The 24,990-nt window shown below is 54.2% G+C and overlaps 1 protein-coding gene across 7 annotated transcripts in view; it reads left to right on the plus strand.

Annotated features, from left to right (window-relative positions):
- NOL4L (nucleolar protein 4 like) overlaps positions 1–24,990 on the plus strand; it is a 127,655-nt gene that overhangs the window by 30,636 nt on the left and 72,029 nt on the right. For 5 of the 7 annotated variants that reach the window (XR_012374726.1, XR_003209309.2, XR_012374727.1 and 2 more), the window contains exon 2: positions 18,366–18,521. Coding sequence is in view for 4 of the 7 variants with exons in the window: in XM_025876458.2 (XP_025732243.1) it covers positions 18,366–18,521 (156 nt within the window). In the remaining 3 variants the exon portion in view is untranslated. Of the gene's footprint in view, positions 1–11,238; positions 11,785–11,903; positions 11,991–18,365; positions 18,522–24,990 lie in introns of those variants that run through there. The other 2 variants (XM_073880571.1, XM_073880570.1) reach the window with 2 other exon arrangements.

Genomic DNA, 24,990 nt, shown 5'->3' on the forward strand with positions numbered 1-24,990 from the left:
ACCACATTTTATTTATCTGTTCAACAGTTGATTTACATTTGGGTCGTTTCCACGTGTGGGCTATTATGAATAATGCTGCTCCAAATAGTCACGTACAAGTTTTTGGGTATATGCTTTCAATTCTCTACCACCTAGGAGTGGAACAGCTGGATCATATGGTAATTCTATGTTTAACCTCTTGAGGAGCTGCGAGACTGTTCCCCAAAGTGGTCACACCATTTTACAATCCTACCAGTAGATTATGAGGCTTCCGATTTTCCCACATCCTCGCCAACACTATCTTTTTGATGAGGGCCATCCTAAGCGTGTGTGAGGTGCTATCTCATTGTGGTTTGGATTTGCACGTCCCTGATGATTAATGATACTGAGCATCTTTTCATTTGTTCATTGGCCATTTGCATATCTTTGCAGGAATGTCCTATTTAAATCCTTTGACCATTTTTAATTGTATTATTTGTTGTTTTGTTACTGAGTTATAAGGCTTCTTTATATATTGTAGATAAAAGTCCGTATCAGATGTACGATTTGCAAGTATTTTCTTCCAGTCTGTGATTCTCTTTTCGTTTTCTTTCTTTCTTTTTTTTTTTTAAAGTAAGCCCTATGCACAACGTGGGGCTCGAACTCACAACCCCCAGATCAGGAGTTATGTGCTGCACTGACTGAGCCAGCCAGTTGTCCCTCTTTTCATTTTCTTCATGGTGTCCTTGGGAGTGCCAGAGTTTTTATTTTTATGAAATCCAACTTGCCTACTTTTTCTTGCACTTTTGGTGTCATACCTAAGAAACCATTGCTTAATCCAACGACACGAAGATTTATCCCTATGTTTTCTTCTCGGAGTTTTATAGTTTTAGCCCTTACATTCTTCAGGTTGTTTTTCCATCAAACAGTAAATCTATGTACTGTCAGTGCATAAGTAGGTCAGAACATAAAGAACTTTCTTATTCTTTTTTACAGCTGCATAGTATTTGCTTTTGTGCATATACCATAATTTATTTACATGGTCCTCTGCTAATGGACATTTAGGTTGTTTCCAGGATTTTCCTCTCACAAAAATACTTCAGTGAACATCCTTGACTATTGATGGCCATTCCATACACATGTGAGTTTATATCAAGGAGTAGAATTGCTGGGTCTGAGGGGATATGTTTTTTGGTCTTTAATAGTCCCTCCACTCCTGGCAGCAAAGTCTAGAATATGAACCGTTTAGTGAATAACCATGGCTACTATATACTGAGTGCTCACTATATACTGGCACTGGCATCCCCTCACAGTGACTCTCATGGTCAGATTTAAATCCTCACTTTACAATGATCTAACATCATATGGTCTGTCCACCTCCTGAGCCTCCTGACTTCCCACCATCCGATCCTCCCTATGCCTTCAGAGCACCTCGAACCCCTTCCAAAGGGACTCCTGGAGGAACGCAGACTCTGCATGTGGTGCCTGGCACATCTCTTTCTAAGACCACACTTACTCAAGCAGAAGGCTGAGGCTGGCCGGTCACTAGGGAGTCTGGAAGGAGCAACTATGGTATGCTTGGCACTGTCCCCAGAAGTGCGAAGTGGCCTTTGCTCTCGGGCTGTGTCCCTCCTCGTAAGCAAGGCAGCGAAGTCTCAAAGACAGACTTCAGGAGATGTGGTCTGACTCAGGGGCTCAGGGGTCTAGCTTTGGGTCAGGTAAATGTGGGTTCAGTCCTGATTCTGCCCCATGTCACTTTGGGCAACTCACGTCCCTTCTCAGTGCCTCTGTTTCCTCGTTTGTAAAATGACATTGTGGATAGCACCTCCTGGCATGTCAAAATACACTAACTCTATTAGCCTGGTTGGCAGAGTGCTAGAGGACATCAAAGGCAAGAAATATGGTGAGGGATCAGGGAAGTCTTCACGGGGGAGTGGGTAGAACGGCACTGGAATGAAACGCAGAGGAGGGATGGCTCAGGAGCCAGGTGATGGCATTTCAGGCAGAGGAAACCGTGGATGTCCAGGCACAGAGGCAGGACTGCCCCTGGTCTAATGGGGAAGAGAAGCAGCTAGGACGGCTGGTGCGTCAGGTTTGTACGGGGGCCTGAGTGAGGAGGAGATGCAGCTGGAGCTACTTCCAGGGGCCTTATGTCCAGATGTGGGTGTTGGGTATTATTTGACCAGCAGTAGGGAGCCATGGAATTATGCCCCGCCCAGCATAGTCCCCCATCTGCAATTTGGGCTACCTCCTTGGAGCAGGATTTCCCAAACCTCCTTTCATCTTGAAAGCAGTCTGGAACAGTGTTTAAGAATGAGAGTTCTGAGGTCAGGCTGCCTGGGTTGGTCTCTTGCCCAACCACTGATGAGCTGTGTGACCTTGGTCATGCCACTTAACCTCTCTGAGCTTTAGTTTCTGCAACCATAAAAAGGAGTTGTTCATATTTCCTAGGGTTACAGTGAAGAGTAAATGAGTGGGTGCCTGGCTGGCTCTGTCGGTAGAGCATGCAACTCCTGATGGGGTCTGTAAGTTCAAGCCCCACAATGGGTGTAGAGGTTACTTTAAAAAATTTTTTTAAAAAAGTAAACGAGTTATTATATGTAAAGCGCTTACCCAGTGACAGTATAGAGTAAATGCTCAATAAATGTTAACTTTTACAAGAAGGAAGTCCAGGCATTAGATTACTCTGTTTCTCAGATGGGAAAATTAAGGCCCTCTGCAAGTGAGTCAGGGGTTCATTCATTCCTTTATTCATTCAATAAATGTTTCCTGAGCACCTACTCTGTGCCAGGCTCTAGTAGATACTGAGGATCCAGTCAGTGGTAAACAAGACAGCCTCCATCCCAGAGAACTTCTGACCTGCCCCCAGGGTGCCCTCCCAATGCCAGAAAGGAATCAGGATTTTATTTATTTGTTTGTTTGTTTATTTGACAGAGAGAGAGACAGCCAGAGCGGGAACACAAGTCGGGGTGGTGGGAGAGGGAGAAGCTAGGCTGCAGGGCCCCTGGAGTGCCAGTGTATGCCCCTCCCTGGTGCCCCACAGGCCCTGCGACCGGAGGTCAGGAGCAGGGGAACTGGTAGGAAGCACTTGGATTCTAGCTATGGTTTAAAGGTAGAGTGAACAGGATTTGCTGGGGGATGGGATGGGCATGGTGGCACGTGAGAGAAAGCAGGAATCCAGGAGGACTCCAGGGCTTGGCCTGAGTGAGTGGGGATGGAGGTGGTTTCTGATTCAGGAGAGTTGGTGGCTGGCTGGGCAGTGGAGTGGGTGGTGGTGGTGTAAACACTTGTTGGAGGGAGGGATGGATGGATGGATGGATGGATGCTTTTCCCTGGCCCTCCAGAGGGGCCCTACTCACTTGCTTTCAGATTTGTCCAGCTAGCCATATGGAGGCAGACGAGAGCCCCAGGCTGGAGGTTTGACCTCCCCTGGAGGCTACAAGATGGACGAGCTTCAAGGATTGGGTCCTGAGGCTGTCAACATCAGGAGGTTCCATCCAAAGTTCAGGGTTTCTCCGTCCATGAAATTTACTAATTTTTAAGTATAGCAATAAATTTGAAATTGTGATAAATCTCTGCATGCCCCCCAAAATATGTCCATAGGCCTCATTTGGCCTGTGGCCTGGTTAGGACATCTGGTCTGTGGGTCTGGAGTCAGAGTGCCAGGGTCTGAGTCTGGCTCTCCATTCCCACCTTGGGTGCCCTTGGGCAAGCGACTTCGCCTCTCAGAGCCTTGGCTTTCTCATCTGTAAATGGGAACAATAATAGTACTCACCTCCTGGACTCATAGTAAGGGCTCTATACCTGACAGTGAGGATGAAGCCCTATTTGTGATCGATTTTATTGGCAACCAAGGCAGATGATGCCAAAAGGAAAAAGAGCACTGAGCTCTGGGGTGGTATCCCATCTCCCTCAACAAGCTCTGTGACCTAGGACTAGGTTTTAGACCTCTCTGAGGAAGAAGTGTGTTGTTTCTGGAGTTGGGCAATGGCCAGCATGCCTGTTGAGGCCTCTGAGTCCTCACCCACCACTCTCCCTCCCTGCCTTCTTCCCTCCAGCCTCACCCACCCACCACCTCCCACCCCTCCACCCTGCAGCCAGAATGATCTTTCAAAAGCACAAATCTCAGCATGGTCTTTCCCTGCCTGGAGAAAAACCATGTTGGCTCCCTGCTGCCTTTAGGAAAAAGCCCAAGAACCTTAGCCTGGCGTGAGGAGGTGGGAGACCGCCCTCACCTCTCTTCTCTCATCTCCTTCCACCAGCCCTGCTTCTGTACCAGCAGCACACAGCCCCGCACCCAGCTCTGCCCACCCGTGATCCATCCACCAGTCCCTGAGTGCTGCCCCTTCCCGGATCCAGCCACTTCCCTCCCGCAGTGACCGATGGCTTCTCCATGGTCTCCCCGCCTTCCCTCTTACCCTTTCCTCTCTGCAGCCCATTTTCCACAAGCAGCCAGAGGGATCCTGAGAAAAATACAGTTTGGATGGTGTCACCTGCCTGCTTAAGATCCCTCCGTGGCTGCCTGTTTCACTGTGAGGGAAGCCACAAACCCTGTCCCATCTCTCCAGCCACGTAGGGTTTCCCCGCTCTCAGCTCCCCACTGCCGCAGATGCCGCCCCCCCCCCGCCTTTGCACATGCTGTTTCCCCTCCCTAGAGGCTTTCCAGAAGGGAAACATGCTGTTTCCCCCTTTCAGAAGGGCCTCCCTGACCGCCCCCCACATTCACATCTTGCCCACCTCAGCTTTCCCCTCAGGTATGAATCACCTGTTTGGGAGGCAGGGCCGCAGGGTCCACCTGGGACTCTGTAGCCACAGGGCCCAGCACTAGTATCTACCCTTTCTGTTGGCAAAAATGCCACTCATCTTTCAAGGCCCAGCCCGAGGTCATCCTCCTCGGTGAAGCCTTCTTCCTTCTTTAACACAGCTCCACGCCCCAGCCTGTTCCTGAGGCCCCTCAGGATCATTCCCTCCGGGTCCGTCCCCTGCCGGGTGGGGGAAACTGCTCCATCCCAGCTTCCTGTGAGCTTTCTTTTCTCTCTGTCTCCCACACTCAACATTATAATTATCACTGGATGGCGAGCTCCTCAAGGCCAAGGAGCCTCACGGTGAAGAGAGCTAATGTTTATCGCTGATGTTTATGGAGCTAGCATGGGCCCTGTGCTAAGCGCTCTCCTGCATTCTCTCCTTAAATCCTCACGACCCTGTGGGGTCGGCTCCCCTAAAAGCCCCACCTTAAAGAGAAGCCACGTGCTTGAAAGGGGTTAAGTCACGCTCCCACCGTCACCCAGCAAATCTGACCCCAGAGCTGGAGGTTTTAATGAACAAGGGCAATAACGTACATACAGTGTCTCCCACAGGCCAGGCACGTAGCTGAGGCCTACCCAGGTGTTTCCACCTCACAGTAACTTTCATCACAACTCCATTTTATGGCTGGGGAAACAGGCACAGAGAGGTTAAGTAACTCAGTGAAGCTCAGGAGCGTGATTTGAACCCGTGCTGTCTGGCTCTAGGTCATGCTCGCAAACATCACGCTGTGCTAGCCATTGGAGCCTCCTCCCTCTGATCCACCTGGAGGCTTTTCTGTATCTTGGCACCCCCAACACCTGGAAGAACAGACAGCCCCCAGGTGCCAGTTACTGAGTGTGTAATAGAGGAGGGAGTATGTAAGTGGTGGACCTGGGACCCTGCCCCAGCCATCCCAGAGCTGTGCCTGGAAGTTCAAAGATGCAGCAGCCCCTCTCCCAGGCTCGGTGCTCCCCCCACCCAGTTGTCCAGACAGTCCCGGGGAAGGACCAGATCCATAAACATGAGGCTCCACTTGGGCCCAGGAGGGGCTCTGGGCACTGTACAAGTCCTCAATATTATTGCTTTATTGTCATTTAAATGGAGCCTGCCTTAAACAGGCCACCCAGTTCTAGCCACCAGCGCTGGACAAAACCCCCATTGAAAAGCCAATTACAATCACTCCATCTAAATTGTCATGGATTTGTATAGAAAATTACATCTCCATTTAGTCCTGAAGCGACGTCCTGGGCATGGACAGAGGGGAGGCTGGCCCATTTACCCCGCCGGCTCAGCGCGGGTGCCGCGGGCAGAGAGAAAGCCCAAGCTGCTGGGTCTCGGCCGGCCTGGGGAACAAAGGCCAGTTTGTGGGGGCCTGGAGAGAAGCTGGGCCTCTCAGGGCGGCTCAGATTCCAGGCCTGGGCCGATGGACCCTGCCCCGCCAGCTGGTCTTCCCTGCTGGCGGCTGTGGCCAGACGAGCTCCTGACAGCCGGCTTCGGGCGGCCCGTCAGCCCTGCCACCATCCAAGGCGGCTGGAGCTTGGCTCCTGTCCCCACTGCCATGAAATGAAGAAGGCTTAGCCTGGGGAGCACTGGACTGGGATCCCAAGATCTTGGTTTCACTCATGCATTCATTCATTCATTCATTCATTCAGTTATTAAGCGCCTGCTGGTGGTGTAGCATAGAAATGAGCTCCAGCTTCGGAGTATTCTGGGTTTGATTCCAGGCTCTGTCCTCAGTAGCTGTGAAGAGAAGGCTACTTGGATGACTCATTGAGTTCTGAAGTTGTGGGGCACCTACTATGTGCCAGAGGATGGGACAAAATGGTCCTTGGTCATGGCCCTTAATGTCCAGTGGGGTTTACTGTTTCCCAAATGATAAGTGTTTTGAGGGAAGCGAACAGGGGCTGACATGGGCTTTTGGGACTTGCTGTGTAAGTAGGCAGTTCAGAAGGAGCTGGTCATGCCAAAACAGATGGCAAAGACATTCCAGGCAGAGGCAACCGTGTGTGTGGGTAGGGGCACAGGCAGGTCGTGGGACAGGCTGGAGCAGGAAAGTGAGAGTATGGCAGGGGACAAGGTCAATGGGGGCACCCTAAGGAACTCTGGGGCCCTCCCCTGAGCCTCAGTTTCCTATTCTGCAAAAACAGGAACAATGACCTTAGCCGCCAGGGCTCGGGCCAGGATGCAGGAGATAATGTACATGGGATCTCAGCATGGTACTGGGCACAGGCTGCTCCTGGCTAACTAAGATAGCCTGACTTAGATGGTGTTCTCTGAGTCTGAGGGCACAGCCCACTCCTCCTGGTCACTTGGGGTGACGGCTCAGGGGCTTTGCATGCTTTAGCTCCCAAAAGCCCTGTGGGGTAGGGCTCTTTTCCCCCTTTCACAGATAAGTAAACTGAGGCAGAGCCACCGGTCAGCTAATTATTTGTTACTATTCCAATAATTCTTACTATGGGTTACCCAAGGCCTGGCACAGAGCAGATCCTCAAAGACTGTTTGTTGAATCAGTGAACACATCTGGAAGGGGGGTGCAGGGCAAGTGTGGGGAGCTCCGTGGGAGCTTCCTATCTGTGTGCATGTGTATGAGTGGCTCTGAGACTGGGTATAACTGTGGGATTCTGAATGTGGCTCTATCTGATGACTGAGTTCAAGTGACTGTGCCTGACGGTGTCCCACACTTGTCTCCTGGAGTCCTTGCCCAAATGCCCCATGGCTGTGTGACTCTGTCGGACTGTATATCACTGCCTTCACATGTCTGTCGGGACCCATGGGGACACTTGGCACCCTGTCAGGGATGGCCGGACTGGCAGGACTGGAGGCTACTGTGGCGGGACAGGTCGGGCAGGCTCAGAGGTGAAGAGGGCAGAGTCCCCATCCTCCCCCACCCAGCCCCACCAGGCAGACAGGCAAATGGAAAAAATGTTCACACCCGGGGCAGGCAGGCGGGTGGCTGCCCCACCAAGGACTGCTCTGTGCACAGAAAACAAGTTCTTCTGGTATCAGCTTGAGTTTGGCAGGAAGTGGCTTTTGGGTGGCAGGAAGTTGGATTCAGCTCATATCAGCCCCGGCCGAGGGGCAGGAGAGCAGTTATCTGGGGTTAAACAGAGTTACCGAGAAGCAGGGCCCCAACGCCCTGTACCCGATAGAGCTGGGGGCACAGCCCACCCCTCCTGGTCGTTTGGGATGATTGGTGGGGAGGTGGAGGCCTTGTAAAGAAGAGCTGCCACCTATCAGGTGCTACGGGGCCCCAGATCCCAGACGGAGCTCCTCATCCACCTCCCGTGACCCCCATTTAGCAGATGTGCGGACTGAGACTCTGAGAGGCAATGACTTGCCTGAGGTCACTAAGACAAGTGGGGAGAAAGGGAGAAGAGAGACTGCAAGAAACGTGTAACTACCTAGAGACAAGAGAAACACCAGGCCAGAGAGCAAAGAGAGGGAAGACGAGAATAAGACAGGGCAAGTAGTCGAATGAATGCGGAGAACAATGAGACTAGGCCAGTGGGAAGATTTCTGGGGTGCCCGCTGTGGGCCGGGCCCTCCCGGGAACATCACAACTGATCTTGGGATCCTGACCCTGAACCCATTTCCCAGATAAGGGCAATGAGACCCACAGAGCCTTGCCAGCTGAGCCACATCTGGAATCTAGGTCTGGTTCCAAAGCCTGTGTTCCTTCAGGCTATGCCCCCTGCCCAACTTCCAGGGAGGGGAAGCAACTGTACTAAAAGGGATGCCCAATCTCACTACCTGTTTGCCTGGGTATCCTGTTGAGGAATTCACGCAGTTGGCTCGTGGAGAGTCAGGGTTCAAACCTGCACAAAGTGGTTGTAGAATTCATGTCCTTGACCACGTGACAGGGTGTGCCAAGCGCTATGCCAGAGCAGGCAGAGAAAGCCAGGGCTGTGTCCTCAGGCTGGGACCCAGAAGGTCCAGCCGCTGATCTGAAGCCCCAAAGCTATACCTGGAGAAAAACCACATCTCCCAACTCCCAGCCCTGGACACTCTCGTACCCCTCCACTCAGCCCCCACTGGAGCCCCCAGGGATTGGGCCACTGGTCCTTCTGTTCTCATCCCAAAAGCAGCACCCAAGCTGTTCCCTGGCTAGGATGCTGATTTGAAGCTCAGTTTGTATGTCGTTTGCACATTACTCAGAGCATGTCAGAAGGTACGAACATCTCCCTTTCCCAGAGAGAGCTGCTGGGCCCCCCTGCCCTCCTCCAGACAGCAAAAATGCCAGCCGGCTAGACAGGGAGCTGCGCCCTGGCCTCTGACAGCACCCGCCTGCTGCCGCCTCCCCCATTCCCTCCTGGAGCCAAATTTAGGCAGCTCTGCTACTGAGAGATGGGGAGAGCGGAGGCAGGAAACGGTGAGGCTGGAGGCAGCCCTGCCTTGGCCTGCACAGGGTGGGGTGGACCCAGGGGTACCCCTGTCCCTAAAGCCCTTGGCCCAGCCTCCCCCTGCCCCTCCTCCCACAGGAATGTGGGCCAGGTTGGGGAACGCAGGGTTCTCAGCTGCAGCCCAGGGTGCTGGCTACTCTGGCCAGGAGGGAGGAGGGAGAGATGGAGGGAGGGAGGAGGTCATGGCCGGGGCAGTGGGGAAGGGATCAGATAGCCTCCTCCAGCCCCAGACACCGGCTGCCACTGCGGACAGGAGCCTGCTCTGCTTCTCAGCACCTCAGAATCAGATCTGGGGTGGGCACATCAGGGAAGTACAGCTGGGGCCTTTGGGGACTGAAGTCTCCCCAAAGGCTTGACCAGCCTATCTCCTCCTTGGGCTAGACTTTGGCCTTGGTGGTCTTGGTTTTCCTACCTGGGAAATGGAGAGGCTGGTCTAGAATGATTTCCAAATGGCTACCCATGCTGAGAGCAAGGGTTTCTGGGAGACCTGACAGAAATTAGGGATGTGGCAGTGGCTTTAGGCCTAGGAGTTTCTTAGGTTTTTCAGGTATGGCTCCTCCCTGATGTGGGATGTGGGTGGGCTGAACAGTGAGAGACCTGGGCTGGATTCCAGCCACCAGGAACCTGGGGATGGAGTTAGTAGTGCCCCGTACCTGGGGGCATGGATCCTGGGGTCTGACTGCCTGGGTTTGAATCCCAGCTCTGCCACTTGTGACTGTGGGCAAGTCGCCTCAGCTTTCTGTGCCTCAGTTTCCTCACCTCTGAGATGGGGGTAATTAACCTCCCAGAGCTGCTGGGAAAGTGAAATGAGGCAGTGAATGTTTGGCACACAGTAAGTGCACCATGATGCCAGCTACCAGTGTGACTGTTTTGTCTCCCTGAGCGGTTGGGAGCCCCCCTCCCCCCCCCAGCTATAACGGATGTGGATGCAATGGGGAGGCGCTGTAGCTTGATGGTGAAATGGGCATCGGGATGGGGTTCAATTCTGCGTGACCCTGGGCAAACGGCCACACCCCACTGCGCCTTGGGCGGGGAACAGCAGAGGCTCCTACCACACAGGGTCTGTGAGGATTACACAGATCAGGCTTGGCACAGCGCCTGGCACAGAGCGGGCGCTCCCTGAAGGGGAGCTGGCCAGATCGAATGGTACCGGCCCGCACAAAGGACAGGTGGGCAGCGTCCCTGGGGGGGGGGGGGGGCGGGAGGGCGGAGGGGAGGCGGGCGCAGGGCAGGTGCGCGGAGAGTGGGGAGGCGGGGCTGGGAGAGGGGAACGCGAGGGCGGGCAGGCGGGCGCGCGGGCGCGCAGCAGGTGCGTGTGGAGTGGGCGGGGCCCCGCGCGGGCGGGGTCTCCAGGTGAGCGGACGCGCGCCTGGAGGCTGCGGACTGGGGGAGGCGCGCCGCCCTGGCCCACCGCCGGAAAGCGTCCCTGTGTCTTTAACGCCCTCCTCCCTGCGTCCCCCCCCCCCCCTTTGTGCGCCCCCCCCCCCACAAGCAGGGCTGCAGCCGCGGAGCTGTCCCCCCTGCACTGACAGCTGGTATCTAATTACTGTGTGAGAATGGAAAGTCAGGCTGTCCCAGCTCCGGGGAGAGGGGATTAACGTCTCCTGCAGAATACACTTCCTCTGGTGGGTTGCCATGGTTACTCTCATTACCTGCCTGCCCGCGAGGAGCCCGCGCGAGCCGCTCCAGCAGGCCCTCCGAACCCGGGCCCGGCGCGCGCGCACCTCCCCGCTCCTCCCCGCTTCTCCCCGCCCCTCCCCGCCGAGGCGCACGCGCGTGCGCCGTGGGGGGAGCGAGAGCAGCCTCACCCCCGCCCCGCGCCCCGCCCCCCGCCCGAGCAGCTGTCAGCGGCGCGCGCGGCCCGGCCAGCCCCTGCGCGCGCTGTCAACAGTCATTAGCGCGCGGGCCCTCCCCTCCCCCTCCAGCTCCCCCTTACCCCCCACCCTAGCGCAGGGTGGGGCCCGCACCTGGGGCCTCCGCTCGTTAGCGCGCCCGGCCGCCCGCCGCGGCCCCGGAGGGACCCTCCCGCAGGGCCTGCGTGGCTCAGGGCCGTCCCCTTCCGCCTAGAAGCCCCCCCCCCCCAGCGACCCCATTCCCTGTCCTTGGCCACGGCTCCCGAGGGAGGCGGGTCCCCAGAGTCCTGGAGCGCGCCCCTTCAGAGTAGTAGCGACAAAGGTCATTTATGGGTGTCTCGCCCAGAGTGGGCCCTATTTGTGCACCACTGGGGTTCCCACAGCCGTCCTGTCACACTGTGTCACCTCAACACAGGAGAAGACTGAGGCTCAGGCAGGCCAGCCCTTTGGCCAGGGTCAGGGCTGGATTGTCCTCAGGCCTGTGACTTCACCCCTAGGGCACGTGCGCCTCGTGGACACCCCCAGGCCACAACCCCCAGCCAGGTCCCCTGACGCTGTCCTGCCTGACAGTGCCCTTCGGTGCTCCCCCCTCCCTTCATCCCTTAAACTGGGGTCATTGCCCTCTCTTGCCAAAAGGGGGACACTTGGGCCCCCTGCACCCCTTTCTCTTCCCACCCTTCCCCCTATCCTTTCCAGATATTCCAGAGCTAACCAAAAAAAAAAAAAAAGGAAAGGAAAAAGAAAAAAATATATTCAGAGCTGCTTGAAGGATATGGCATCCCTCAAAGGTAGCGCTGTCGTTCGGGGGCTGATCCCAGGCACCTTTCTGTGGCCGGGGGTGTGCATTTCGGTCCCCAGCGTGATTTGAAAGAAGATGGAGGTTCAGCGAAGCAGAAAGGAGGACTTGGAATATGTGAGGCCTGTTCCAGATGGCAGGTGCGCCGCGGTGGCGGCTCCGCGCTAACAGTTGGAGATTGTGCACAGGGGTGAAGAGGCAGGTGCTGCACTGAGTCCTCAGCGCCTTGTTTATGTATTTATTTATTTATCGGGGGTGTGGTCTCCTCCCTCACCCATCCCGGCCTCCAGAGCTCATGGCTACTATGGGTCCTAAAATTCTGGTGCAGATCTCTGTTTCGGAAGGTTGTTTTCTTGTTTGCTTGGTTTTGGTTTTGGTTTCCAGTGCACGGTAGGTAGTATTTATAACTGAGAGCTATTCAAATACCATCCTTGTTCTATTTAGGCAATGCCCTCCCCTCAATACCTGATTGCCTGTCTTTACGAATGATGACCAGCTTTTCTTGGGGATTCTGAGGAGGAAATTTCTTGATACTTGGGTACGGGTCTTCATTCTGGTTTTCTCCTTAGGAGGCTGACTCCTCTCCTTGGGTCTTCTTCCAGCCCTGCCAGGAGCTGGAAGGAGACTTTGTAAGAACCCCCCAAAAACTGGTATGCCGCACTTGCAAAACCTCAGTCCTGTCTGAATTTATTAAAGTGTGGTTTGAGGGACAGGAGGGACAGCCACAGTTCCGGAAGCTGGAAGTAGCATGCCCCTGATATTTGCAGTAACTTTTGTCTGTAATGGCAGCCATTTAGCAGGCTGGCCCAGATAGGATGGAGGGGCATCCTCACATGTGCCTGTGCAATCAGCCCCCCGAAGTCCATGTAAATGGTTAGCCGAAGGTATGTCTCCCCAGGGGTGGGTTCTGCTGACTGACTTTCTCCTCTGATGGCAGTCTTGTTGATTTTTACCCCTTATCAAGAGCTGGATCTGAAATGCACCAAAAGGGCACATCCTAAGGACTTTCTGTGTGGTTTCTTCCTCTACCGTAGGAACCCAGTTGAGCAATGTCCCTGCTATTTAGCCACATCCTGTCAATCAAGGCCTCATTGTTGCTGGAAGGCATATGCTGCTAATATTGTGGTGGGGGGGGCACTAACTGGCACCCTGGTGGCCTGAAATGGTGAGCCCACCTTGCTAAGTGTATAACTTATTACCAGCAAGTGACTTGGAAGTTCCAATGGAAATGACAGAACTGAAATCCCTCAGCAGTTGGATGGGGGTCTATTTAATTGGCTTAAGGGGAAGACAGGCAAGGTTCAGTCAGATTCAGTAGCTCACCTGAGGGAGCCCACCCAGGCAGGAGCCTGTCTAATGGCCTGGCCAGATCTGCCCATCTCCCTCGTCCAGGTCTGCAGCCCTGGGTGTCACAATCCTCCTTGGCTGAGCACTCAGTTTGAGGAAACTGAGGAAGCCAGAAGAGACCTGTCAAGGGACGACCTGCTTAAGTATTAATTAACTTTGCCAGGGAGGACTTAAATCTGAGGTCAGGTTGCTGAGCGCTCTTGCCCTTTCTATCCATAATGTACATTAAGTCATTGGGCAGGCGTTTTGAATTTATACTAATGTTGCCCAATAAGGTTCTTTTGTTCCCACCATTAGGAAAACTGGCCTTCGGTGAAGGAGAACAAAATATTAACATATTAGGCCTAGAAGCACAGAGAGCAAGCATATATTTAACGAGCCAATGCCAGTTTCCTTTACTAGTTACCTCCCTATCTGAGTCATGGAGACATTCTAATCAGCAGTTCTCAAAATCTGTGGTGCGGGCGAATCATCTGGGGGGGGGCCCTAGTCAAACCCCCAGAGAGTGAGATTTGGTGGGTCTGAGGTGGGGCCTGAGAATTTGCATTTCTATCCAGTTCCCAGGTGATGCTGACTCTAATGGTCTAGGGACCACACTTTGGGACCACCGTTCTAAATATTGTGAAACATGAGCAGTATATAAATAGACATTTGGTGATTTTTCTCAATAACTTGCAACCTGGCCTTTAGTTTAGAATCCAGATGGGCTGGTTTAAAGGAAGATGGTGATGTCCAAGAAAGGTAGTATGAAAATTTTAAAACTCCATGAAATTTTTAAAACTCTTGCCATGTCTGGTTTTGTTGGCCTACGTCTCGCTGGCTGTTTTGGAGTTGGCTGGTTCGAAAGGATGTAGTGTGTTGCCATGGCAATATTCTTCCCCAAGCAGGAAGGCCCCAGAGGTTGGTCCTGCACAACTGACCATGTATTTCTCATAGCTTGTCCCTTGGGGTGCTTCAGGGTTCCGTTCCATCACTCCTGGTTGGCGTTCCCAGGAAGCTGGGGTTAGTCAGGAGGTTCTAGGCCCCCCTCTTCCCTCAGCCTATAAATGGACTGAGCTTTCTTTGTCAAACCAAGGCCCAGCTTGCTTAGGGCCATGGATCAGATTAAACTAATTTGGGTACAAAGCAGAAGTGGTTGGCAGGGGCATCCCAAGGCTATGGGGAAGGTGCTTTCTGCTCCTTTATTTAGCAGCTCTTGCCTTGTAGCACTGTGTCTGGATTCTCAGCTAAGGAAGGCATGCCTCTCCTGCAGCACTTAGCATGAAAGTTGTTACCTCTGTGGATGCAGGGCGTGGCAAGATGTCTGTCACACGTGACTGCCATGGGATCCCTTTGTTCTCTTCCCAGGGTTCTCCTTGAAGGACAGACAGATATCCTGGTGTTCTTCCCTAAGGGTGTAGCACACATGGTGTCCAGGTGGCCACAGCTCACCAGAGGACAGTTCAAGGTGTGGCTCTGCAGACCTTGTGTGGTTTGAATTGGGTTTGCTACAAGCCCGCTCCTTTCCTGTGTACATCTCTGCAGCTGAGATAGACCAATTATAGGATCCAGGTTTGAACATCAGGGGAGATCACAATAGATTTTTAAAGAGGGAGCTACTAAAAATGATCCCCGAAGAGTATCTCTGGGATAATTTTATAGTCACATTGGACTGGGTACAAAGCTGGTGGGGACCGATGTCTGCCTTAGAATGGAAGTGGGAGGTTGGGACAGAGGCCTGGCACTGGGCAGTATATTTTGTTGTTTCATCTGGGTTGGTTAGTTACACCTTGACTTTAGGAAAATTTTTGTCAAGCTTGTGTGACAGCCTTAGTGTGTTACTTAGGAATTAAGCATCTCCTCTGATGGTGGGTATTAGCTTGGGGGACCTGTGCTGTAACCTGAATGGATCAGAAGGGCAGGAGCTAAGAGCAGATTCCTAAACACAAAATGTCCAAATTCAGGGTCCAAAGGGAAGAGATGAACATTTATAAACCAGATGCCTGACATACACTCTTAACCTAATCCTTGGAAGAGCCAACTAGGATTTTTTTGGCCCATTTTACAGGTGAGGGAACTGAGTTTCAAGAGGTCAAGAAGTGGGGCACCTGGCTGGCTCATTTGGTGGAGCGTGTGACTCTTGATCTCAGGGCTGTGAGTTCAAGCCCCAAGTTGCGTGTAGAGATTACTTAAAAAAAAAAAGGTCAAGAAGTGACCTGCCCAAGGTTACCAAGCTGGTTAGGGGACACTTCCCATTTCACCTACCTAAAATATTGTCTTTAATCAAATTATTTTCTTTCTCTATTCCCTCCCACCAAATTTTATCTCCCTTTTCCAGAAGTATCTGTGTTCTGGCTTGAAACAGTTTTATGAACAGAGGGGTCTACTCACTTTTAAGCAGTTAGACCCATTATTAAGCCTCTAGATTCAGATTATCAAAATGTTGTGGAACTACCCACCTCATTATACTTCTTAAAAATATATTTTTAAAAAAGATTTTATTTATTTATTTGAGAGAGCACGAGAGCGTGCATGCAAGCCGCAGGGGAGGGAGGGAGGGAGAGGGACAAGCAGACTCCGCACCAAGCATGGAGTCCAATGCAGGGCTCAACCCCACGACCCAGAGACCATGACCTGAGCCGTAATCAAGAGTTGGATGCTCAACTGGCTGAGCCACCCAGGCGCCCCTAAGATACTTTTTAAATTAAAGCTTAACAGACATACAGAGAAGTACACAGATTGTAAAGTGTTCAGATTAATGGCTTTTTATAAACGGAACACACCTGTAAAACCACCACCCAGATCAAGAAATAGAAACCCAGTTACATTTTTATTCTTCTGATCCTTTTGTTAGTTTTTGCCAACGTGAAACTCTGGTTAGAAGTACATTTTAACTGGGCTGTCATAATATTTGTCCCATCCAACTCTGTCACAGCAGTATTTGAGGATCCCCTAAAATGGTGGGTAGTTACAAGTCAGCTAATGCACCAGTTTGTCAGTAATGAGCCCTGTTTATAGACAGCCCAGGACTTCAGAGGGGACTTCAGATACCTCCAGGAAAGAGGTAACGGTAACTCCTGAGAAAGTTTAAGAACAGAACAGTCATGGAATTTTACAGCTCATCTCGTAAGTGAAGCTCAGGGAGGCTGAAGAGTTTGCCCACAGTCTCACAGCAAGGAAGCAGGACCAGCAGGCAGCAACTCCTACACAGTGTGCACGCACGCGCACGCACGCACTCACACACACCCCCAGATGCATGCTATCTGAGAAGTCCCCATTGAAATGGATCCTGACTAGGAAGGAAGCCATTGGCAAGAGGGTCTGTACGGGGCCAGTGAGGTCACCCCTGACGGATGCTGCCTACTAGCTCTAGGATTTGGCACCCTCCACTCCAGATGCCCATCTGCTCTCAGGCGGGCCACTGGCAGAAAGACAGCCCTGTTCACCCATCATGGCATGTTGGGAGAGTTGCTGGATGAAACCAAACCCTGTCTATGGCCAGCATGTTCTGTGAGCAGGTGTCCCATTTAGCACCACCTCTCTTTTCCTTGGACTACAAAGACTGAGATCCTAAACCAGCTCTACCATTTACCAGCCCCTATACCACAGGCAGGTCCTGACCCTAACAACCCCTCAGGCTGGTTGCGACGTTCAGCCCTATCATGGCTGGGGGAAACTTTGCAAACAGCAAAGCACTTCGTAATTATAATACTTATCCAGCAGTTCCTATGGGCTGGGCTTGCTGCTAAGTGCTGCATGGGTATCTCCTTTACTCCTCTTTGTAGCTATGGGAAAGCTGCTTCTGTTAGCCCCATTTTCCAGGTAAAGGACCTGAGGATTAGAGAAGCAAAATAACTGCTCAGGGCCACAAAGCCACTTCAACGATGGGCCCCATGCAGACCGAGGAAGAGTATGTCTAAACTACCCCACCTGCCTGCCGCTTGGTAGTTTGTCGTTTGGTAGTTATTTTTTGAGCCTGTTAAGTATCAGGCATTGTTCTAGGTGCTAGGGAGGCAGCCTTGAGCCAACACACGAAGCCCACGCCCTCCTAGAGCTGACGTTCTTGAGCCATGAGCAAGATCCTTTAGGAAAGATTTCTCTGGGAGATTTGTGTTTTGGACACTTTTAGAGAAAAGCCCGCCTCCTTTCCCCCAGTCCTCCCCCGACGCACTCACACACACACACAGACACACACACACACAGACACACACACACAGACACACACAGACAGACAGACACACACACACACACACACACACACACACACACACGCCTGCTTGCTCTTCATCGCTGAAGCCCCCCGGACTTCTCCAAGTCTCCCCTTAGGGAGATGATGGCTGAGAGCAGGGTGTCCCTGAGTCTGTGTGTCTCCTGTGCCCTATGAATAAAGACCTGCCGAGCAGCCTGCTTCCTGAGGGCCCTGGCCACATCCCCCAGCCTCATGCCCTGCAGTCTCCCTGCTCCCTCCCAGCCCCGCTAGTGGGAGTCGGGCAGGTGTCTGCCCAGCGGCAGGACCCCATCTCAATCCCGGCGCGCCTTTTCAGGACCAGCAGACAGCACTCATGCCAGCCTGATGCGAGGCTCGGGGGTCCGTGGCCACCCTGCTCACGAGGCCCTGCCATCTCCACGTGGCCTTGTGTCTGTTCTTCTCTGTGTCTCCAGACACAAAGGGCCCGGGTCTGTTGCTGGCGCTCAGCTGCTGGAGTAGGGAGGGCGGGCAGTGGTGACAAGCTTTTCAGAAAGGCCAGGGTGGAGGCAGGAGTCACCCAGGTGATCCGAGCCATTCCCCTGGGACCCCAGCCCAGGACCACAGTGAAAGGTTACTGCTAATTGGTGAGCTCCTGATGGGGCTGCATCTATTTAGCACCCCCCCCTCCCCAGAGACTTCCAGGATGGTCTTGGCACAGCATGTGATGCGAGAGCTCCCCGCCTGAGTCTGGCACAATCTGTCTGAAATTGTGAACATGGAGCCTCTTGGTTTTTTAATTTGTATTTTCGTTGTCGCTCCCTGCCCATTGTTTCTGGGGAATTTAGTAGCAGCAGCGCCCCTGACTCTGGGGCCCCCATCCCTGGGGCCCTCTCAGCAGGCTCCTCCCACCCCCGGCCCCCCAGACCTACCACTGGAGGTCAGGGAGCAGCATCGTCCCTGCCCCCGCCCCCCCCCGACCCTTTGCCAGGCCTGGGGCCCAGCTCTCGGCCGGCCGCCGTCATCCCCAGCACTGACACAGCTTGTCCCCCCTGTCGCAGGGGGCAGATGGCCTGTCGGAGCCGGAGGGCATCTCTCTGAAGCGGGTCGCTGTGGTGGAAGATTTCTTTGACATCATCTACTCGATGCACGTGGAGAGCTCGGCGGAGCCAGGCAAAGCCCCCAAGCACGCTGGGCAGAAGAAAACCTACCGAGCGGTGAGATGTCTGTCTCTGGGCCTCTGCGGGCAGCCCCAGGCCTTGGCAGGAGGCCACGGGCTCCGCACATGTTGGGCGGGGGCAGGGCAGGGAGCTGAGGCGTGATGAAACGGCCTTTGGGGACCCAGGGGGGCACAGGGCAAGGGCACGGCAGCCAGAGATGGCTCAAGGGGGGGGAGCGAGGGGGCGGGTTCTGGGGTCTGAGCACAAAGGAGAAGCAGGCTGAAGGGAGTGAGGGAGGGAAGGAGAAGGCTGAGGGCAGGAGCAAAGCCCTCCTCTTGCCCGGCTCTGCTTCACTTGTCCCCTCCCCCCAGCCCCTTGCAGCCTGCTCTGGGACTGTGGGGGTGGGGGTGGCCAGATAATAAGGATCGAAAGAGCGCACGCTTCCATGGCGTTTCCTGTGTGCCAGGTCTGCCCTAAACGCTTCCTGCGTCTGAGTTCACTCGGTCCTCTACCCGCCCCTGTGAAGTCAGGACTGCAAGTTCCCCGGGGGAAGTCTGAGGACATGGGGCCTACCTTCAGGGAGATCACAGCTCGACCTGGGGTGGGGAGGCTGACAGCAAAACCAAGACATGAGAACTGGAAACGTCTCCAAGACTAGCTTTGAGGGAACAAGAACCCCCAGGGAATTTTGCAGAGACACCTCCGGGCGCTGGCAGTTAGTGCTAAGCCGGGGAGCGGGGGGCAGCTTTGTGGGGAAGATGGCATAGGCGTCCCAAGCTTGGGTGGGCGGAAGGGAGCAGAGACAACAGTCTAGGGGTTGGAAGCATCACACATGGGGAGGTAGAGGAGACGGTGGCCAGAGCAGGCGGGGCCTACTTGTGTTCTGGTCCCACCCCCCTGTTGACTGCCATTGCCATGGCTCAGGCACAGCTCTGAACCCGGACCCACCACTAAACCAGTAAAGCCGAGCACGCTACACTCATTCGAGCCTCCGAGCAGTCTTGTGGCGGAGGCACCATGGTCCCATTTTGCAGTTAAGGAATCCGAGACCCAAAGAGTTGATCTACCTGTCTAAGGTCACGTAACACTTAAATGGCGGTCAGCTGGTGTCCTCGTGCCCCGTCTGTGTTGACCCTCTCTCTGGCTTCTTAGAGAGCTGCCCCTCTGACCTGGCTTCCCCACCCAAGGCACCTGTGAACTCCAACCCCACCCCCACCTCTACCCCCAAGTTCTTCCTATAAATACCCTTGGACTGCTGTGGAGGTGACCTGTATAAGTCTATGATTTTCCCATGTGGCCTGATTTTTAAAAATTCCAACCATCTGGTTTGTCCTTGTCCCCAGAAGATAGCCTTTGCCCTAAATGAGTCTTACAGATGGACCCATGTGCCCAAGGACCTCAGAAGATGAGGGTTTGGGCTGAGGGAGCCACGAGATGATTATACCACCTGCCCCACCCCTCCTGCTTCTCAGTAATGTGTGTTGGGAAAGGGAGTTCTGAGGGTATTCCCACCAGAGGGTCATAGATGAAGGGAGAGGCACCCAAGCCAGAGCCTTTGTGGCCCCTGGGTATTCATGAGACCCAGCCCATTTTTTCAGCATTCAGTCTGCCAGTGCTGGGCAGCTCAGCACCTCCTGGGCACCAGCTCTCTGAGCCTTCACGTGGACGAAAGGTGTATATATGAAGCAGGGGCTCCTGTGTTCTCCATTTTACAGGTGAGGAAACTGAGGTTCAGAGGGACACATAACCTGCTTTGAGGTCACCCCACTGGTTTTCAGAGCCAGGCTGCTGGCCCCAGAGCCCGTGCCCTGACCACCACCCATCCTCCCTCTCTACAAACCCCCCTGTGGTCAGCTAGTAAGCCCAATGACTTGCTGTGGTCAAGGTAAATGGGCTTGGGCCAGCCAGACCACATGACTTCCCTGGTCCCCTTGATGTCCAGCACTGAGGCTCACACCACAGGCACTCCCAGGGTATGTATGTATTTATTTATTTTAAGATTTATTTATTTGAGAGAGAAAACAAGCGGGGGGTGGGGGGGGCAGAGGGAGAGGATCTCAAGCGACTCCCTGCTGAGTGAGGAGGAGCCCTGAGCCCAACCCCCAGATCATGACCTGAGCCACGAGTCATAGGCTTAACCGACTGAGCCACCCCAGTGCCCCTCCCTGGGTATTGAAGGCCGGGTCTGCAACCTCCACGCTGTAGAGAAGGCAGGGCTGGGCTATCCCGCCAGCCTCTGTGTCCCTGGGCCAAGCGGACGTCCAGCCCTTTGCTCTGCACTTCCTGGCTTCTCGTCCATATGCCCGCCGCGTGCCCCACTTCCCGCTGCCCAGCCTGGAGCTGGCACATGACTGGCAGCGGGCCAGCTGGGCTGCGCACAGAGCTGGAATTTCAGCCGCAGGGCCAAGGCTGAGTGGAGCAGGCCAGGGCCCTCCTGCAGTGGGTGTGAAGGCCAAGGGGGCTGCTGCACCTCCCTCCTCCCCGGTGTGCCTCCTCTCCCTTCCCCCTCCTCTTCCCCATCTGTCACCCTTCTCTTGCCACCCTTTTCCTTTTTTGGGGGTGGGGGTGGTGCCTGGATGCTTTTGTCCCCCTTCTTTTCATCTGCTCCCATTTTCCTCAACCCAAGCCTCTCTCTTCAGTCCCATCCGTGCCTGGGAAAGAGCCCCCAAGGAAACTCTGTGCTGACGGCTGCAGAGAGGCACAGCCTGGCACTGTGGGGTTTGCATCGGCCCCTGGCTGGGGGGTTTTGGACCTGTCTCTGTGTGTTTTGCCAGACCTGAATCCTGGAACTGCCTTGCCATCTCTAGAGCACCTGGGACCTTCCAGATTCTTACAGGCCTGGGGTGCCTGTAGGAAGCAGGGGGCTGGAAGGGAGATGGGCAGACTTGTTCAAGGGCATTAAAGGAGGCACATTCTTCTGTGGGAAAAAGAAGCTTCTAGCACCCACCACTATCCAGCAATAGATCAGAGAGAGCAGGTAATGAGTTTTCTGAAACTGAAGGTATATGAGCCAGGGATAGATGGCCATTTATAATGGACAATGCAGGGGATTCCCATTTGGGGCAGTAAGTCCCTGCCTTACTTTGCCTCTGATGCAGTGTGACCAGAGGATCCAGAGGATCCACAGGAGGACTTGCCCATGTCCTGGGGTCTGGGAAGGGTTCCAAATGGTTGTACAAAGTTCCCTGATCCCACTCAGAGGATGGTCCTTTTTCAAGGGGGATTTTCTGGCATCTGTACCCATCTGGGTTTGGAGCAAGCTCTTTGCTTCCTTCCTGTCTCCCAGGGTGCCAGTAGGCTAGACGGAGCTCCAGAGTCTGGATCCGGCTGCCCAGACCACTTTGGAGTTGGGGCCGGATGTGGTCAGCAGCTTCTCCAGGCCCACCATGTGCTAATCCACCTCAGGGCAGCAGGAGGGTCTCGTAAAGTGGTGAAAATCTCCCCAACTGGCCTCATCTGTCCTTGTCGGCCCCTGAGCTGGGGAGCGAAAATGGGGCCTTACAAGTCAACGACTCTGCACATAGCTTCTGCTCTCCCTGCCGGTGAATTCTCCCTTCATTTTACCACTGGGAAAAATGTGAAAGGTCTCAGTATCCAGGCAGGAGGCCCCAAGTGCTAGGCAGCAGGCCCCTGAGGGAAGCTGGGTGGGGGCAGGGGTCCTGGGGCTTCCCTTCCTTAAACACGGCAGCTCTATCTTTATCTGTTTCACATTTGGGGCTTCAGCATAAGGGACTATTTCCAGAACTGTGTCTGGAGCTCCAAAACTATCTGAAAACCACCATCCTATTGACTAGAGCATAAGCGAGGATTGTCCTCCTTCTATCAGCTCATCCTGGGGTCCTGTGGCCCTGGGCATCTGTGTAGTGGAACAGAAATGGAGGTCCCATCTCTCCTGTGGACGAGCCAGGAGAGTGAAGGCTGAAGGCCTGCCCCTCCTCTGTGCGGACCCCTCTGCAGCAGCATGGAGCTGCGCTGGACTCTGCACTTCACTGACTCCCCATGGAGTTTTTTGTGAGGCTGCAGACATGCCAGCCACCCAGGGCAGGGCTTGCAAGGACTTCTCACCTAGCCTTCTTGAGTCCACCCCACCTCCCCCTGTGTGGGACCCAGGGCCAGAAGGTGTGCTCCCAGTGCTCTCTGCCCCATGGCCCGCTAGCCAGCTTTGCGTACTGCTGGGATCCCTGCCAAGGCCAGGAGAGCCAGGGCCGCCTGGGCTGGGCCCTCTCTGGGAATTGCACCTGTACCCTCGGTGGTCAGGTGGTGAGTAGGGCCTCTGCCCCTGCTGCAGGCCACCCTCACCAGAGCACCCAGACCAGGAAGGCTCTCCTTGAGCGCTGGAGAAATGATTTCTCTGCCCAACAGCAGGTGAGCTCCATAGAGTGAAGTGGGGCTGTTCCTGTGGTATCAACTTTCCTCCTTTCCCAGCAGACATGACACTCCTCCCCCAGGTCCTCAGCTCATCTCTTCGAGGTCTGACCTGGGATGCCGCACCTTGCGGCGCCTCGGCCGACCTCATCTGTTTGCCCAGCTCAGCCACAGCCCCACTCTTTGCCCGGCGGGCACCCTGCCCACTTGGCCCTTTACTCCTGCCTCCATCAGCCCTTCAGTAGGGCCCAACCCTTCCAACCCTGAAGGCCTGAGAGGGACATGCCACCCCTAAGACTTCCGGGCAGGTTGGGCTGGGAATGAAGATGTCTCTGTGTGTGGCAGGAAAGCCCCCATCCCGGAGCCCTGAGACCCGAGGAGGACCGGCTGCATGCCCTCCCATCCACCAGCTCCAATCAGAGAGCAGGGCTTTGCCCTTGTCCCTGACCTCCAGAGGAAGGCAATCAGACAGGGAATTTGGAAGGGAGATAACTCATCAAGGAGCCTGCCTGCTCCGCAGAGCATCAAATCAGCTGAGAAATAACAATTGTGTCACCAAAATTTAACTCTGTCTTTGCAGCCGGCCACCAAGCAGGGGTGGCCCCCAAGCTCCACACACCAACTGAGCTGAGGGCACAGCCTGAGCTGGCCCTCTGAGGGCCTGGCCACAGCCCTGGAACCCTGCCTCGCCCCCCCCCCCGCCCCCATCTACTCCTCCCTACCCTACTCCACCTCCTGACCACCACAGAGGTGGCACAGGGCACTCATGCATCCCGAAGGAGCAGACCTGGTGCTGTCCTGGAGAGCAGTCCCCTCCCTCTGTGGGCTGACCAGAGCCCTCAGCCAACTTTGCCCCGCTGGGCTGCAGCGACGATGGTGGAATGCTGGGGTGATGCTGCCCCTTAGTGGAGAGGAGCGGGAGGGCCCCGGTGCTGGGAAATGTGCGGAAACCAGCAACTGGGCAGCTCCCCCCACCCCCGCAGCCAGGGAACCCGGGCCTAAGAGGCCGCCAAACCAGGGCCAGTGCGTTTCCCAAAACCCAGAGCAAGAGGAGACGGCTGGGCTTCTGGGCCCACACCCTCTCCTCCATTCCCCTGCCCAGCCTGTTTCTTGTATTCCCTCCCATCTACTTCACCTCCCTTCCCACCTCCCGGGCTGGAGAGGCCCCCTGGAGGCAGTTAAGGTGTGGTGTGACCTGGAGCATGGGCTTTAGTCTGCCACTGCCTCTAACAAGCTGTGTGGCCTTAGGCAAGTAGGTCTGCCTCTCTGGGCCTAGTGACCTCACCTGGAACATGGGGGTCCTTAACGGCGTGTCCAGTTTGAAAAATCTGATCCTTTGTCATCAGACTTTCACAGCTCTCTCTAAAATGTTCTTGATCGTAGTTGGCTCCATAGCTCAGGGGTTAGAGCACTGGTCTTGTAAAATGTTCTTGATCTGTGAGTTATCGCAGGAAGAGCTTGTAGAACCTTGGGTTCTGTTCATAGGCCCAGAGCTGGTAGATTCATAAGTGGATCTGTTTATCCATCTTTAAGAATGGGAATTGTTTCACCCTCCCCTAGAGCAATGTTTATAAACTCATTTTTCAGGAGCAACAATAAAATGCTCTGAGAGGAGTATTCCTTTTTTTTTTTTTAAAGATTTTATTTATTTATTGAGAGAGAGAGAGAGAATGGTAGAGAGCATGAGAGAGAGGAAGGTCAGAGGGAGAAGCAGACCCCCCGCTGAGCAGGGAGCCCGATGCGGGACCCGATCCCGGGACTCCAGGATCATGACCTGAGCCGAAGGCAGTCGCTTAACCAACTGAGCCACCCAGGCGCCCCGTGGAGTATTCCGTATTAAAACGTAGGTTAGGGCACCTGGGTGGCTTAGTCGTTCAGCATCTGCCTTCAGCTCAGGTCATGATCCCAGGGTCCTGGGATCGAGCCCCGCATCGGGCTCCCTGCTCCGCAGGAGGCCTGCTTCTCCCTCTCCCACTCCCCCTGCTTGTGTTCCCTCTCTCTCTGTGTCTCTCTCTGTCAAATAAATAAATAAAATCTTTTAAAAATAAATAAATAAATAAAACGTAGGTTAGATAATGTTTAAATGTTTTTGCTTTCTCAATTTCTAACTCCTTTATTCAAAATTTAAAAAAAAAATGGTTTTCCATAAGAGTACTAACTC

The sequence above is a fragment of the Callorhinus ursinus genome, unplaced genomic scaffold (genome assembly GCF_003265705.2).
Source record: "Callorhinus ursinus isolate GAN/ISIS: 27379988/994484 unplaced genomic scaffold, GSC_fseal_2.0 scaffold38, whole genome shotgun sequence".
In the NCBI taxonomy this organism is placed as follows: domain Eukaryota; kingdom Metazoa; phylum Chordata; class Mammalia; order Carnivora; family Otariidae; genus Callorhinus; species Callorhinus ursinus.